General features: G+C 39.6%; 1 protein-coding gene across 7 annotated transcripts in view; it reads left to right on the forward strand.

Annotated features, from left to right (window-relative positions):
• ABCG2 (ATP binding cassette subfamily G member 2 (JR blood group)) overlaps positions 1–11,771 on the forward strand; it is a 118,504-nt gene extending 106,733 nt beyond the window's left edge. For all 7 annotated transcript variants that reach the window (XM_072116853.1, XM_072116862.1, XM_072116869.1 and 4 more), the window contains 11 exons: positions 28–185; positions 1,628–1,779; positions 2,082–2,186; positions 2,748–2,995; positions 5,012–5,094; positions 5,205–5,294; positions 5,760–5,884; positions 7,451–7,605; positions 7,869–7,958; positions 10,070–10,155; positions 11,123–11,771. In XM_072116853.1, coding sequence (XP_071972954.1) covers positions 28–185; positions 1,628–1,779; positions 2,082–2,186; positions 2,748–2,995; positions 5,012–5,094; positions 5,205–5,294; positions 5,760–5,884; positions 7,451–7,605; positions 7,869–7,958; positions 10,070–10,155; positions 11,123–11,270 — 1,440 coding nt within the window. In that variant the 3' untranslated portion in view covers positions 11,271–11,771. The remainder of the gene's footprint in view (positions 1–27; positions 186–1,627; positions 1,780–2,081; positions 2,187–2,747; positions 2,996–5,011; positions 5,095–5,204; positions 5,295–5,759; positions 5,885–7,450; positions 7,606–7,868; positions 7,959–10,069; positions 10,156–11,122) is intronic.
• Positions 11,772–12,252: the final 481 nt, after the last annotated feature.

A 12,252-nucleotide genomic window follows, 5' to 3' on the forward strand; every position in this document is an offset into this window, starting at 1 on the left:
TGCTGGAAAGTCTCTCTTTCATTTTAGGTTGGCACCCAGCTCATTCGTGGAGTTTCTGGAGGAGAAAGAAAAAGAACTAACATTGGTATGGAGCTCATCACTGATCCAGGGATCTTGTTCTTGGATGAACCTACTACTGGCCTGGATGCCAGCACAGCTAATGCTGTTCTTTTGCTGCTTAAAAGGTAAAAACACCTTGTGTCTTCTGTTTCCAGGGCCCTTCAAGTCCTGTATCCTGGAACTTCTGAGGAGTGGACATAGTTGTAATGTCTCTAACTTGTTTATTTTCCACTGAAGCAAATTGTGCAAACAGTATTTATTCTATTCTGATATGTAAAGTTGTCATGTTACATTATTTATCTGTATGCACCTGTGAGATTTGATAAAGAATTGTGTAGGTATGTGTGGTTCCCAAAATAAAACAAGATTTCTCATTTAGGGTAGTGTGAAAGTCCTTCCCTTCTGCACCTAGTGGCCAATTGTGCATAACTACTTTTGTATACTCAGATAAAGTGCAAAAAATTTTGAGCCATTTAGATATAGCTTCTAGAAGTTTATTAGAAGAAAACTTATTAAGAGCTTGTTTAAATGTAAACTTGGCTGCAGAGCTGTAACATTGTAAGGGCTGCATGCAGATGAAAACCAACATGTGATGGCCAATCACATTTTACAGGCAAAATTATATTCTGCCATTGGTCATCACTAGTGGGTAGGGATCACTACACAAGTGGCCACAACAACAAGAACAGGGCTGGATTACGGTAGGCGGTCCCTACTGAATGTAGCTTACACAGTGTTACACATTACTATTCTAAATTATCATTAATATTTTAAACTTTCTTCTACTTACATTTTAGCACAGTGGCAGTAGTCGTAGTAGCCATGCCATTCTTGCGCTCCGCTGTTTCCCTGAGCGTTCTCTCTCCTCTTCTCACAGATTGGGCCAATTGATCTGCGAGGAAATAAACCTTACACTGATTGGCTAGGGCTTGGCTGGCAACCAGTTCAACCAAGCAGTGTTGGGTACTAAGGGGGGATCAAGTGTCTACATGCAGCACAGCTCCTGAAAAGTACGCTGCATGCAGAATGTGATTGAGTACTGCAAGGGCAATATTCTCCTACTGAAAGTCAGCGAGTCAGTGTCACAGCTAAGAGGCAGGCAAAGGTGCAGCGCGGTGGCACCGTCGCTGTGCATCACTTCCAGAGACAATAACCTCATGGCTGTGATCTGACTGTTGGACATTGCTGGTGAAGGCCCCCTTATGAGTAAAGTGGTGGCGGCCCTGGGGAGCACTCCCCTGGGCCTTCCTATGATCCAGCCCCAACCCAAAGAACACAACAAATCCTGACAGGATTCCTAAATGAGAAATAAGTATACAGTGAACCCACTCCAAAAGACCACTGCACTTTATGAGAAGACTATCCCTGTATCCAGACCAAGTTTCATTCTTTTAGTTTTGTCATTTGTTAATCCATATGTTATGGACCATGTTCTTTGACACCAGCCCTTTTATAAGGGTGCTGAAAGACAATTTTGAGTAGTCCACTTAAAGAGTCTTTACAATAAGTAATCAGAATGATAACATCAAATAATCTGTTGTTCTCTTTATGGTTTGGTTTATTGTAGGATGGCGAGGCAAGGCAAGACGATAATCTTCTCCATTCACCAGCCTCGCTACTCTATCTTCAGATTGTTTGATACCCTTACTTTGTTGGCTGGGGGGAAAATGTTGTACCATGGGCCTTCTAACTATGCACTGGATTATTTCTCACAACTAGGTAACATTGTTTTTCTTTTCCTTTTGAAAATATTGACTTTCCTTGAAAAATACATTTCAGCAATTCCAAAAGCCGTTTTAACGAATTGAGCATTTGCATTACAATATTATTGTGTGTTTTAACTTACCTGGCTTCCTGACAGAATCCTGTGCTGAGTTGCAGGGTATGTGAGGTGTGATGAGCTAACTTTACTCCTTGCAGATGTCATGCATAATGCATATTTAAAGTCTTCTACAGTACTATTCCGTTCAGTTGGTCATTATCTCTTCTTTTTTTTTTTTTTTTTTTTTTTTTACTTCTAGGATACCTCTGTGAAGAGCACAATAATCCTGCTGACTTCTTCCTTGATGTTATCAATGGAGACTCAACAGCTGTTGCCTTAAACAAACTTGAAGAAGTGGATCTAGGTATCTAGGAAATTTTCTTAATGTTTTCCTGTATAATTTATACTGTATATGTTGAAAGATTCTTATAACTTAAGAGAGTGGTGGCGGACCTATGGCATGGATTCCAGAGGTGGCACTCAGAGCTATCTCTGTGGTCACCCAGGCTGTCACCGCAGCACAGAGTTTGCCAGACATGTTGAGTGTTTGAAGGCATCCTCCTGCAGTCCCAGGTAGCCAAGGATGTGTTGCTATTTCAGAGCAACACTTCCTGTACTTCTTGGGTCTGCAGGAAGAGCAAGATGGCGTGGACATAGCTGGATTATCATTGGAGCTCCTGCCCCTCAATTCTTAATGTTCAAGCAGTGAAGGGAGGCTGTAATGTTAATCCAATTTTTTTTTTCTCCTTCTTTTAACCATATCGATGTCCCAAAGACGTCAAAATGATTGAAAGCTACGACATAGCTTGGAGCAAAGAGTTACTGCTTAAATTGCCATGTTGGAACTCTAAAAGGTTCACCATCACTGACTTAGGACATTAGTGTTGTGTTTAGTATTACTTATGTATAAACTTCCTTCTCTTAGGCACAGAGGAGCCAAATGACAGCGGTAATCAAACTGTGGTAGATAAGCTGGCAGGAGATTTTTGTAATACCACCTTTTACAAAGAGACTAAAATGGAACTGGAGAAACTGTCGAGTGGTGAAAAATTGAAGACCAATTTCCTCAGCAGGCAAATCACATATAACACCTCAGTTTTCCATCAGATAAAATGGGTCTCTAAAAGGTCTTTTAAAAACCTTGTGCGTAATCCACAAGCTTCAATAGCTCAGGTAAGTGTGGCGATAATGTTGGCATTTTATTACTTTATCTTCTCCTTTCACTTCACAACTGCCTGAAAACTCTTTCATATTTCCTATTAAAACTTAAAGAAAATCTACCATCAAACATAAGGGGACCCTATGAGGGGGGAACTAGAAAATAAGGAATGAAGGAGAGAAATGAGGGGCAGTTCACTGAATGAAGAGTAGAACGTGGGAGGGTGGGGGGGGGTTACTGAATGAAGACGACAACGTGGAGGGAGGTACTCATTGAATGAAGAGGTGAACATGGAGGGCATGAGTGGGGGAGGAGAACATGAGGGGGCTAAGTGAATGAGTATCGGGGTCTGTGTGATGAGAGGGGAAAACAGGGATTGTGTATGGAGAGGGGGAATTTAGGGGGCAGATGTAGCAGAGATCATATTGTCACAGTAAATAATGTCAGAACCTATACATTATACCATGTTTATTCAGATTAGGGCAAAAAACCTGCAAGGCTGATGCCATTTGGCCCAAAGGAAGGAAAAAAATTCCTTGCAGACCCCTAATATGGAGTATAGAATAAAATAACTTCATATACAGTGAACATAGTAATGGAATAAGTACGGGTAGTATGGTGCTTTACTATTTCCCTCAGCACCATAGAGATAATTACAGCAGGGGAGCGACCGGCTGATCTATTTATTTGCGGTGCAACAGAACCCTGCCCCCACGATCCGTTAGTAGGCAGTTGATTATTTTGTACTAAGCATAGTGTATGTGTAATATATATTTCACCCGGGGAAGGTGGGCACCTATCTATAGTTTGCCATTGTAAAGGTGTTCTCATGAATACCTTTAGCCTCCAGTGATCAACTCTTTTATAGTCAGGGATGCTACGTCTGTGCTGAGGATATTTAAAAATTATATGGCTACCAAGCAATCCATAGCTAAGCCTGTACTACATAAACAGGCTGGATCCCCCAGTAAAACAGATCTTGGTGGAGGATCTCCCGCTATGGTGACTGTATACCCCAGACTACAATGAACTTGCACACTCTCTGTACCTACAATACAATGAATGCATCTTGATTCCTAAAAACTGCTTTGAACAAGAGCAACCTTGTGACCCGAATTAGCCGTCACAAAATTGGCATTAACTGTCTGGACTCTTTGTATGGTGTGCACTTCTCTGGCTCTTTAATGTCCCCGACACCTCATTATCGCTGGATTTCCAAGCCTTTCTATGCGTGGTACACAGTTCATTAAAACCATTTCACCTCATCCGACTTAAATTGGTTCTGATATGATCCTTGTTTTCCATCACAACTGGCTTAATGGCTAAGTAATCTGTGCCCCTTGATCTTTTTGGCGGGTTCTTAGTAATTCAGTCCCATTATCCGCAGCGATTATGCTATAAGGAGATAATACATCTTTACACTTTCCTTTTAAACGATCAGCCTGATACCAATAATTGTAAAATATTTTATCCACTTTTGTACAATAGAATTGGCAGAAAAGGTCAAAGCGTTTAATCTAATCCCTTAATCTCCTTATTAGTTCCTCTGTATCATTGCCACTTGATCACATATAGACAATGCTTGGCTGTGATACAATTTCTCATTTGAGAGTTTAAGGGGTTTGGGGTATTTTCACAGTGTTTCCAAATATTGCATTATTCAAACTTCTGGTGCAATCTTAAACAGCTTAGATATTTTTATTGTCATAATAGTGATAAAAGCTCTACTCTCTCTTTACTAACTCATCCTGTGTTGTCCTCCTGTCTGTTATCCGGCAAACACCAGATAGATACCTAGCATCAGGCTTCTCTGTAGTCCTATTGAGTATAACCGAAACCTATGCCTACAGTGATACATATTTAACATTAGTGTTGTAAATGGTGTGCAGTCCCCATGAAAAATATAACAAATATTTTATTCTCTAAAGGAAACAGGTTTGTCATGAGCATAGATAATTTCTGAAAAATTATTATAATTTTTTTTTTTACGTTTAAAGGTTCTTATAGTAAATGTTTTATATCCATTACAGGTAATGGTTAGTCTTATTCTCGCGCTCATTGTTGGAGCCATCTTCTTTGGTGTGAAAGATGATGAGAATGGAATCCAGAACAGGTTAGTGCATTAAATGTCCTGTTTGAACAATCGAAAGTGTTAAAGAGCTTCTCTTGTTTCTGTATAATCTGTAAGGAAGGAGACTCTGAACTTGCATCTTCTTTCTTTAGAGTCGGAGCTTTGTTCTTCATAACCACCAACCAGTGTTTCAGTGCTGTATCAGCCATTGAGCTCTTCATTGTGGAGAAGAAAATATTCATGTGAGTGGCCAATGTCAGGCTGTGTAATATGTCTATTAAAGGGAGTATATTACAGGGCATCTGTTGTCTCCTCCAACTGCATCTCCACAACATTTAAGCAACACCTTAATTTTCAGAAAAAAAACTTTTTATCCCATTTGTAAATTAACTGCTAGAAAGCAAAAAGCTTGGTACCTTTACGGTGATGGGCATCCACTGGTCCATTCTAGGTCACCTTTGAGGTCCATGTTAATACTAACTGAAACTTCAAATTAATGAGCCTGCATAGCTTTATTGTGTATTTGTAAGTGATGTCAGGTGGCCAGGGGAACATCCATCCAAGTAGAGAGCTTCACATCCTCCTGCATTGCTCATGTTCATAAAGTGCATTTGGATATGAGTGTAATCCTTACATAACAGGTGGCTACAGGAATGTTTGATGCATATTTCACTGTGGCTGATATTTATGTCTTTGTTTTCTTACAGACATGAGTACATCAGCGGATACTACAGACTGTCAGCATACTTCTTCTCCAAGCTAATAGCAGATTTGCTCCCCATGAGAACAATGCCGAGCATTATTTTTACATGTGTTATCTATTTTATGATTGGTAAGTGTATTGTAGAATGAGATAAGAATATTTTTACATATTTACTTGATGATAATAAGCTGAAAAGTAATTATTGTGAAAGAAAGCAGAAATAAGAATAAATCTTAATTTCTATTGCGCCTCATATTCGGCAGCGCTTTTCAGATTAATGGGGCACATATACAAACAAACTAAGATTTTACTGAGTGTTGAAGCTTACAACCTATAAGCAATGCTTTGTGCCACATTTATTAACCCCTTACTGATGTGTGACGTATAACACGGCTGCTGTGGGTGTATGGAGAGGGCTCACGAGCTTAGCCCTCTCCATGCAAGGTAGGTGTTTCTGCAAACGCCCACCATCAATACCTGCAGTATTGCTGCCAGAGGCATTTAAATCCCGGTGGGCACCGCCATATTTGAGTTGAGTGTCGCCTCCTGTGAGGTCATTGGGGGCGGCGATTTTAACTCATGTCTGACGGCTGTCTGATTTTAACCCATGTATTACAATGTGTAAAATCCCCATATACTGCCATACTGTAATATGGCAGTACATGGTAGGATCAATCCGACAACCTAGGGTTAAAGTACCCAAGGGGGTCTGAAAAATAGTAAAAAAGAAATTAAAAAACCTGAAAAATTCAAATCACCCCCTTTCCCTAGAACGGTTATAAATATAAATAAACAGTAAAATCATAAACCTGTATCCCCGCCCTCATTATTTAAGACTGTCAAGTCCTACTTTATACCATCTACTATAGTTGGTCTAGGTCACTGTACCAAACTTTGGCACATGGATTTTTTCATGCTAATCAACACCACCGTTTCTCTAAGGGCACACCGCTGTTTTTGCTCTAGTCAGAAAAGTGGCTAAAAACTAAAACCCTTAAAGGGGGTGTCCGAGGGTTCCCCTGGATTCCCCTGACTATGGACTCTAAGACGCAGGAATTTGTAGCAAGGTTTTTACTTTGCTAAAAAGTATTTCTTATAGCCCAAACAAAATTGGCTAAACATTCCAAACACATAATAATAATAATAATAATTAAAAAAAGAATTGCTCCCCCCTCACTCACCATCTGATCTATTGTTCATAATGTCTGATCCCTGCTTGTCCTTATATCCTGGCCTTTCCCTGGAAATAGAGCTCATTCAATCAGTGGCCCACATCCAGGACTCATCTTAGTTTGTGGAGCGCCCTCTCCCTCCTGTTGAGAGGGACCTGGAAGTAAAGTTGAACGTTGAATGGGCAGTGTCAAACCTGAGTGGCAGGGGATCAGAAAGAGCTACATTTTTATTTTCTTCTTGTGTTTGCTGTCCATGATTATGAGGCGGCCATATTGCCTGAGCTCTAGTAACAGTATTTAGTGATCTGCTTTTCAGAAGCCTCACAACTAAAGATAGCAATTGTCCAACTTATTGGTATCTATTGAGGTTTCTGTAGGTGTAAATGAGCTGTAACATCATGTGTGGCATTAGTAGCGACAACAATAGAGTTTTCTGCAGAAGTTTTCTGTTGTCTGTGCTTTAAAAGTAAAGTTCATTTTAGTGTTTTATCCATAAAGAGATTTTGTCTTTCTACACTTCTAGGATTCAAACCAACGGCCGGATGCTTCTTCACTATGATGTTCACCTTGATGTTGCTCTCCTACACCGCCACGTCCATGGCTTTAGCTATAGCAGCTGGTCAGGATGTAGTTGCCGTTGCCAACCTTCTCATGACCATAAGCTTTGTCTTTATGATTGTGAGTATTGCAAGTTAGTTGTTGTGTAAAATAAACCGGTTATAATACTGTAATATGGAAGTCCAAATCCATATCTGTAAATAGAGAAATATTTCTGTGTTCATAGAACCATATTAATCTGGAGACCTGCAGATACCTGAGACCTGTAGCTTTACTGGACTGTTATTATTGGTAGATTGTCAGAAGAGTTCTCGTATATCTCATATATAATTTATGTGTTACTAGATACCACTAGGTGACATGACAATGTGTTTGCTTTGTAGATATTTTCGGGTTTACTGGTGAATGTAACCTCGGTTATGGACTGGTTGGCTTGGCTCAAGTACTTCAGCATTCCCCGATACGGACTGACTGTAAGTCACATTTTAATTGATCAGCATCACTTCATAGTAGCATAGTTTATACGGTTGAAAAAAGACACATGTCCATCAAGTTCAACCAAGGAAGGGAAGGGATTGGATGATGAAGAGATTTATTCTTCTTCAAGATTATCATTTTATTGATTCCTAATTATCTTGTACTATAAACAATGTGGCAACCTAAATATACAGCAGGTCTTATGCAGCAAGTAGTATTTTAAAGGGAACCTTTAACAGGGAATTTATAAGCAGAACGAGCTGAGGATATTGAAATAGACATAGATTTGGGGGGGGGGGGGGGAATATTCAATACAACTTGTCATTTATATATCTGCTCCTACAAGTTCAGTTGGCAGTTCTAACTGAATACTGACAGTGTCCTATCAGCGTTTCCCATGTTCATGCTCCCAGAAAATAGTATGCCAAGTACAATCTACTCAGCTCCTACTGCTATGATATGCTCCCAGCTAAAGGGACACTGGGGCACATCATAAGGGCTTTGAGACGCACTTTCGTCTGACTGTTCACCTTCTTCATGGCTAAACAGTTTTTCACAGGTATTTAAGAAGTGTGTGTGCTGGGATTGTGTTGCACGCAACCTTTTTGTGGTGTTTCCATGCGACACAAATTAGGGGGCGTGTCATCAGACAGTCTGAATGATTCGGACCAAGCGCCGTATTTAACTTTAACATAGGACGAGCGACACAATTTCAGAGATGCACCACAAAAAAGATGGTGAACTCTGTCGGACCAGTGCAAGGAAGCAACACATTCATGATTTCTGGTGCAAGATCTTAGTGAATCGCCACACACAACATTATAGATGGACAATGCACTTTTAGTGAACTCAAGCGGCAATGTAAGTATATGTGCCGCACTATGTGCAATCTGCTAAGCTCTAGAACACACTCCTACTGCTCTGTAATACACTGCATTTGGGTGGGTTCAGATGGGTTTACTGAAGTCGTAATGATGAAAGTTACTGACTACTTTTATTCTTGCACAGAAGGTGCATCTTGGGCGCAGTTCGTTAATTTGACGCATTTATGCTTAATTTTCTGGCGCACGGCAAAGTTCGGCGCCAGGCTGTTATGCAGATGTTTGCGCCCAAAAAGTTGCAAAATTGCACCTACCCTGAGCAAGTGTACTTCAAAAAAAGGTCACTTTGCATTACTAAAAACAAAGGTTTGCCAAATGAAGAATAACCTCTATGCAACAGGGAAAGTCCTTCAGCGCAGTTTTAAAATGTAAAATGTCACCAGTAACGACTTCATCATTTTCTATAGTATCATCTCTGTGAGTGATTGTCTTATTGTACAGATCTGATAATATTATCAGTCTCTATGTCCTGTAAATTATAATAAAAAAGGAAAAGACTCATTTAAGCAAGAATTTCTTTTTTACATATCTAACTTTTAGATGAAGCCCTGAACGTTCTGTCACATTTTTTCTATCTGGAACCATTATTAGTCTTAAATGACATCTACTTTGTAGGGTAAAAATTTTGAGACAAATTAGGCGCAAATGAATCGGACGTGCAAAAATTCCAAAACGCATTTACTAAGGCAGAACTAGATCCATCATACAAACCAGAACCTACTTTGATTAATCTCCCCCCTTGTGCATAAAACTATATGTCTACTCTGTTTGTGAGAGATGATCTGAATTCCATTTTATAGTAGTTTATAGGGATATGGTAGGCGTTATCAACCTATGCGGCAACTCCTTGTCAAACTAAAAGCTGGATGAAGGGGCATCTTTAAAATATGCAGATTGAGTCAAATATTTTCATGTACAAAAACTTTATTTAAACATTGTTCTTCACAAGTTTTTCTGCAATAATAAAAAGGGAAAATCTACTTTATACATAACAAGAGAACTTTTCCACTGCTAGAAACAGACTGTACCCTGTGCTCCATGCTGCCATCTAGTGGCACAGTCTTTTGTAAAAAAAAAAAAAAAAAAAAAAAAGAGTTTATAAAAATCTTTATATTTTAATGCTGGCCATACAGTTTTTTCACATTATACTCTATGGTAACTGTATTAATGTAATGCAATTGGGTTGCTAACATTTTTAAACTTTGTTCTTCTGTTTCTCACATCAGGCACTTCAAGCAAATGAATTTCCAGGGCTTTATTTCTGCAGAAATACTACACTGAATGAGTGCAGTGCACAGAGTCCCAATCTCATGTAAGTGTCTTATATGAACTAATATAAATTGATACCATGGCGCAGGTGATAACAGCTAGCTGTTATGTGATAAGTGCCTGCTCACTGGAGGTCCCATCCCAAAAGATGAAGTAGTGGTGACTTTATGATGAAAATAAGAGTGCAGTGCTCTGCCATCGTGATCAGTCTAAAGGACTAAAGAAGCAGCAGTTGAGCATGGGAACCCTAGTCTCCTGATCAGTGGGGATCTCAGACACTTATCAAATATCCTGTAACCTAACTACTTTAATACAGAACACTCCATTAAGATAAGTCATTTGAGATCATTTTTAATATTGAGGGGAAGGAGGGGAGGGTTGTGAGCATTTTCATAATATACTTCATGAAGAAATTATTCTTGGTTTGTAAAGCATCAGGCTCTAGATCTCCCATAGAGATGTATATTCCAGCCTGTATATGCCAATGGAGTGGACTATGATCTTACAACTAATCTTCCTCAGTAAGTTTTACCTAGGATTAACCCCTTCACTTTCAGAGTGATAATAATGCTCAGGGTCGGCTACAGGTTTCAATAGGCCCCTTTGCAGGGAACTCATATGGCAGCATTAATTCAGAGATTAAAACCAGTCTCTTGTTCTCAAAAATATTCCCAAATTTAATGTACCACACAGCTCATGGTTATTTTATATAAAGCCCCCCTCACGCCTATGGATTCCTTATTTACTGCCTATGGCCAGTGCTGATGCCGGCCCTGATAATTCTCATAGCATACTTCTGCCAAGTAGAGGGGAAAAATTGTTAACACTCCCAGCTCAGAGCTGTGTAACCAAACAGGAAAGAGAGAGACCAGTCTTTAATCTGGCAGACACAGTCCTTGACAACGGAACGGAACGGTAAAGCGGTTACTAAAAAATAATCTGACATACTTTACGTCTGCATCCTTGAAGAGTTGTGTGTATAATTCTGTTTTCTGTACAATCTCTTGTAGCACCTCAGGAGACCATTACCTTAGCAATCAAGGGATTGACCCCACCACCTGGGGCTTGTGGCAGAACCACTTGGCATTGTCTATAATGACCCTGATATTCCTTTTAATCGCCTACCTGAAGTTGCTTTTCATGAAGAAGCTGACATAAACTGCACGCACAACAGAAGCAGCACTTAAACCTTCACCCCACATGTAAATATGTTTATAAGCCAAATCACTAAGTGACCGATTCCTCCTAATGTCTGGAACACCATTAAGGGTCATATTGCCAATATATACCCGCTCTGTCTTATGGGAGATGTTATGTACAATATCATTTACTGAACAAGGGTGCCAAGAGAGCGCATTGGAAGGCAAGCTTGTGGTTTACACTCCCAGAAGGCGGCTGCTAATCTTGCCTATGTTCCAGGTTAGAAGTATTCTTTTACAGTCATGTAAATTAAACTTGAGAATTATTTATACTACTGTTCATAATAACTTTATTAATGTTCTAACTTTGCTCATATTTTATATGTTTGTGCAGCAACTATTTTTGATTTTTCTTTTTGTAGCATCTATTGTTTGTTACCTAAATGTTTAAGTAAAAGGTTTTCTTGTTGAAGTCTACAGATCTGCTGTGGATTCCAAAATAAATAATTTTCTGAATGTGCCAGTTCTCTAGTGTCATTCCTTGTTCCATTGCAGTGTGTATGAGGCCTATGCAGTAGTATACCGTGCACACAGCTTTGTACTGAGTACCGTATTTTTCGGCTATAAGGCGCACAAAAAATCTAGTGCGCCTTATACATAAACCGTACTGACAGACAATGGCTGCTTTGAACTGTGCACAGGTCTGCCACCTGCTGGTCATTCATCCTTATAATCAGGTGCGCCTTATAGTCCAGTGCGCCTTATGTATGAACCTAAACATTTTAGCAGGTATTTATTGATGGTGCACCTTATAGTCCGAAAAATACTGTAGCCATGTGCTGCCATATAGTTCCAACAAGCTGCTTCATGTTCCAGAGAAAATCCCCATAATAGATGAGTGATTTTTTTGGCACAGATAAATTGCAAGTCCCTGTAGTTCCAGGATCAGGCCTTATTTACACGTGTATCATTTAGGAGCCGAAATAAGGAACCCACCCTAT

The sequence above is a fragment of the Engystomops pustulosus genome, chromosome 1, assembly GCF_040894005.1.
Source record: "Engystomops pustulosus chromosome 1, aEngPut4.maternal, whole genome shotgun sequence".
NCBI classification, from domain to species: domain Eukaryota; kingdom Metazoa; phylum Chordata; class Amphibia; order Anura; family Leptodactylidae; genus Engystomops; species Engystomops pustulosus.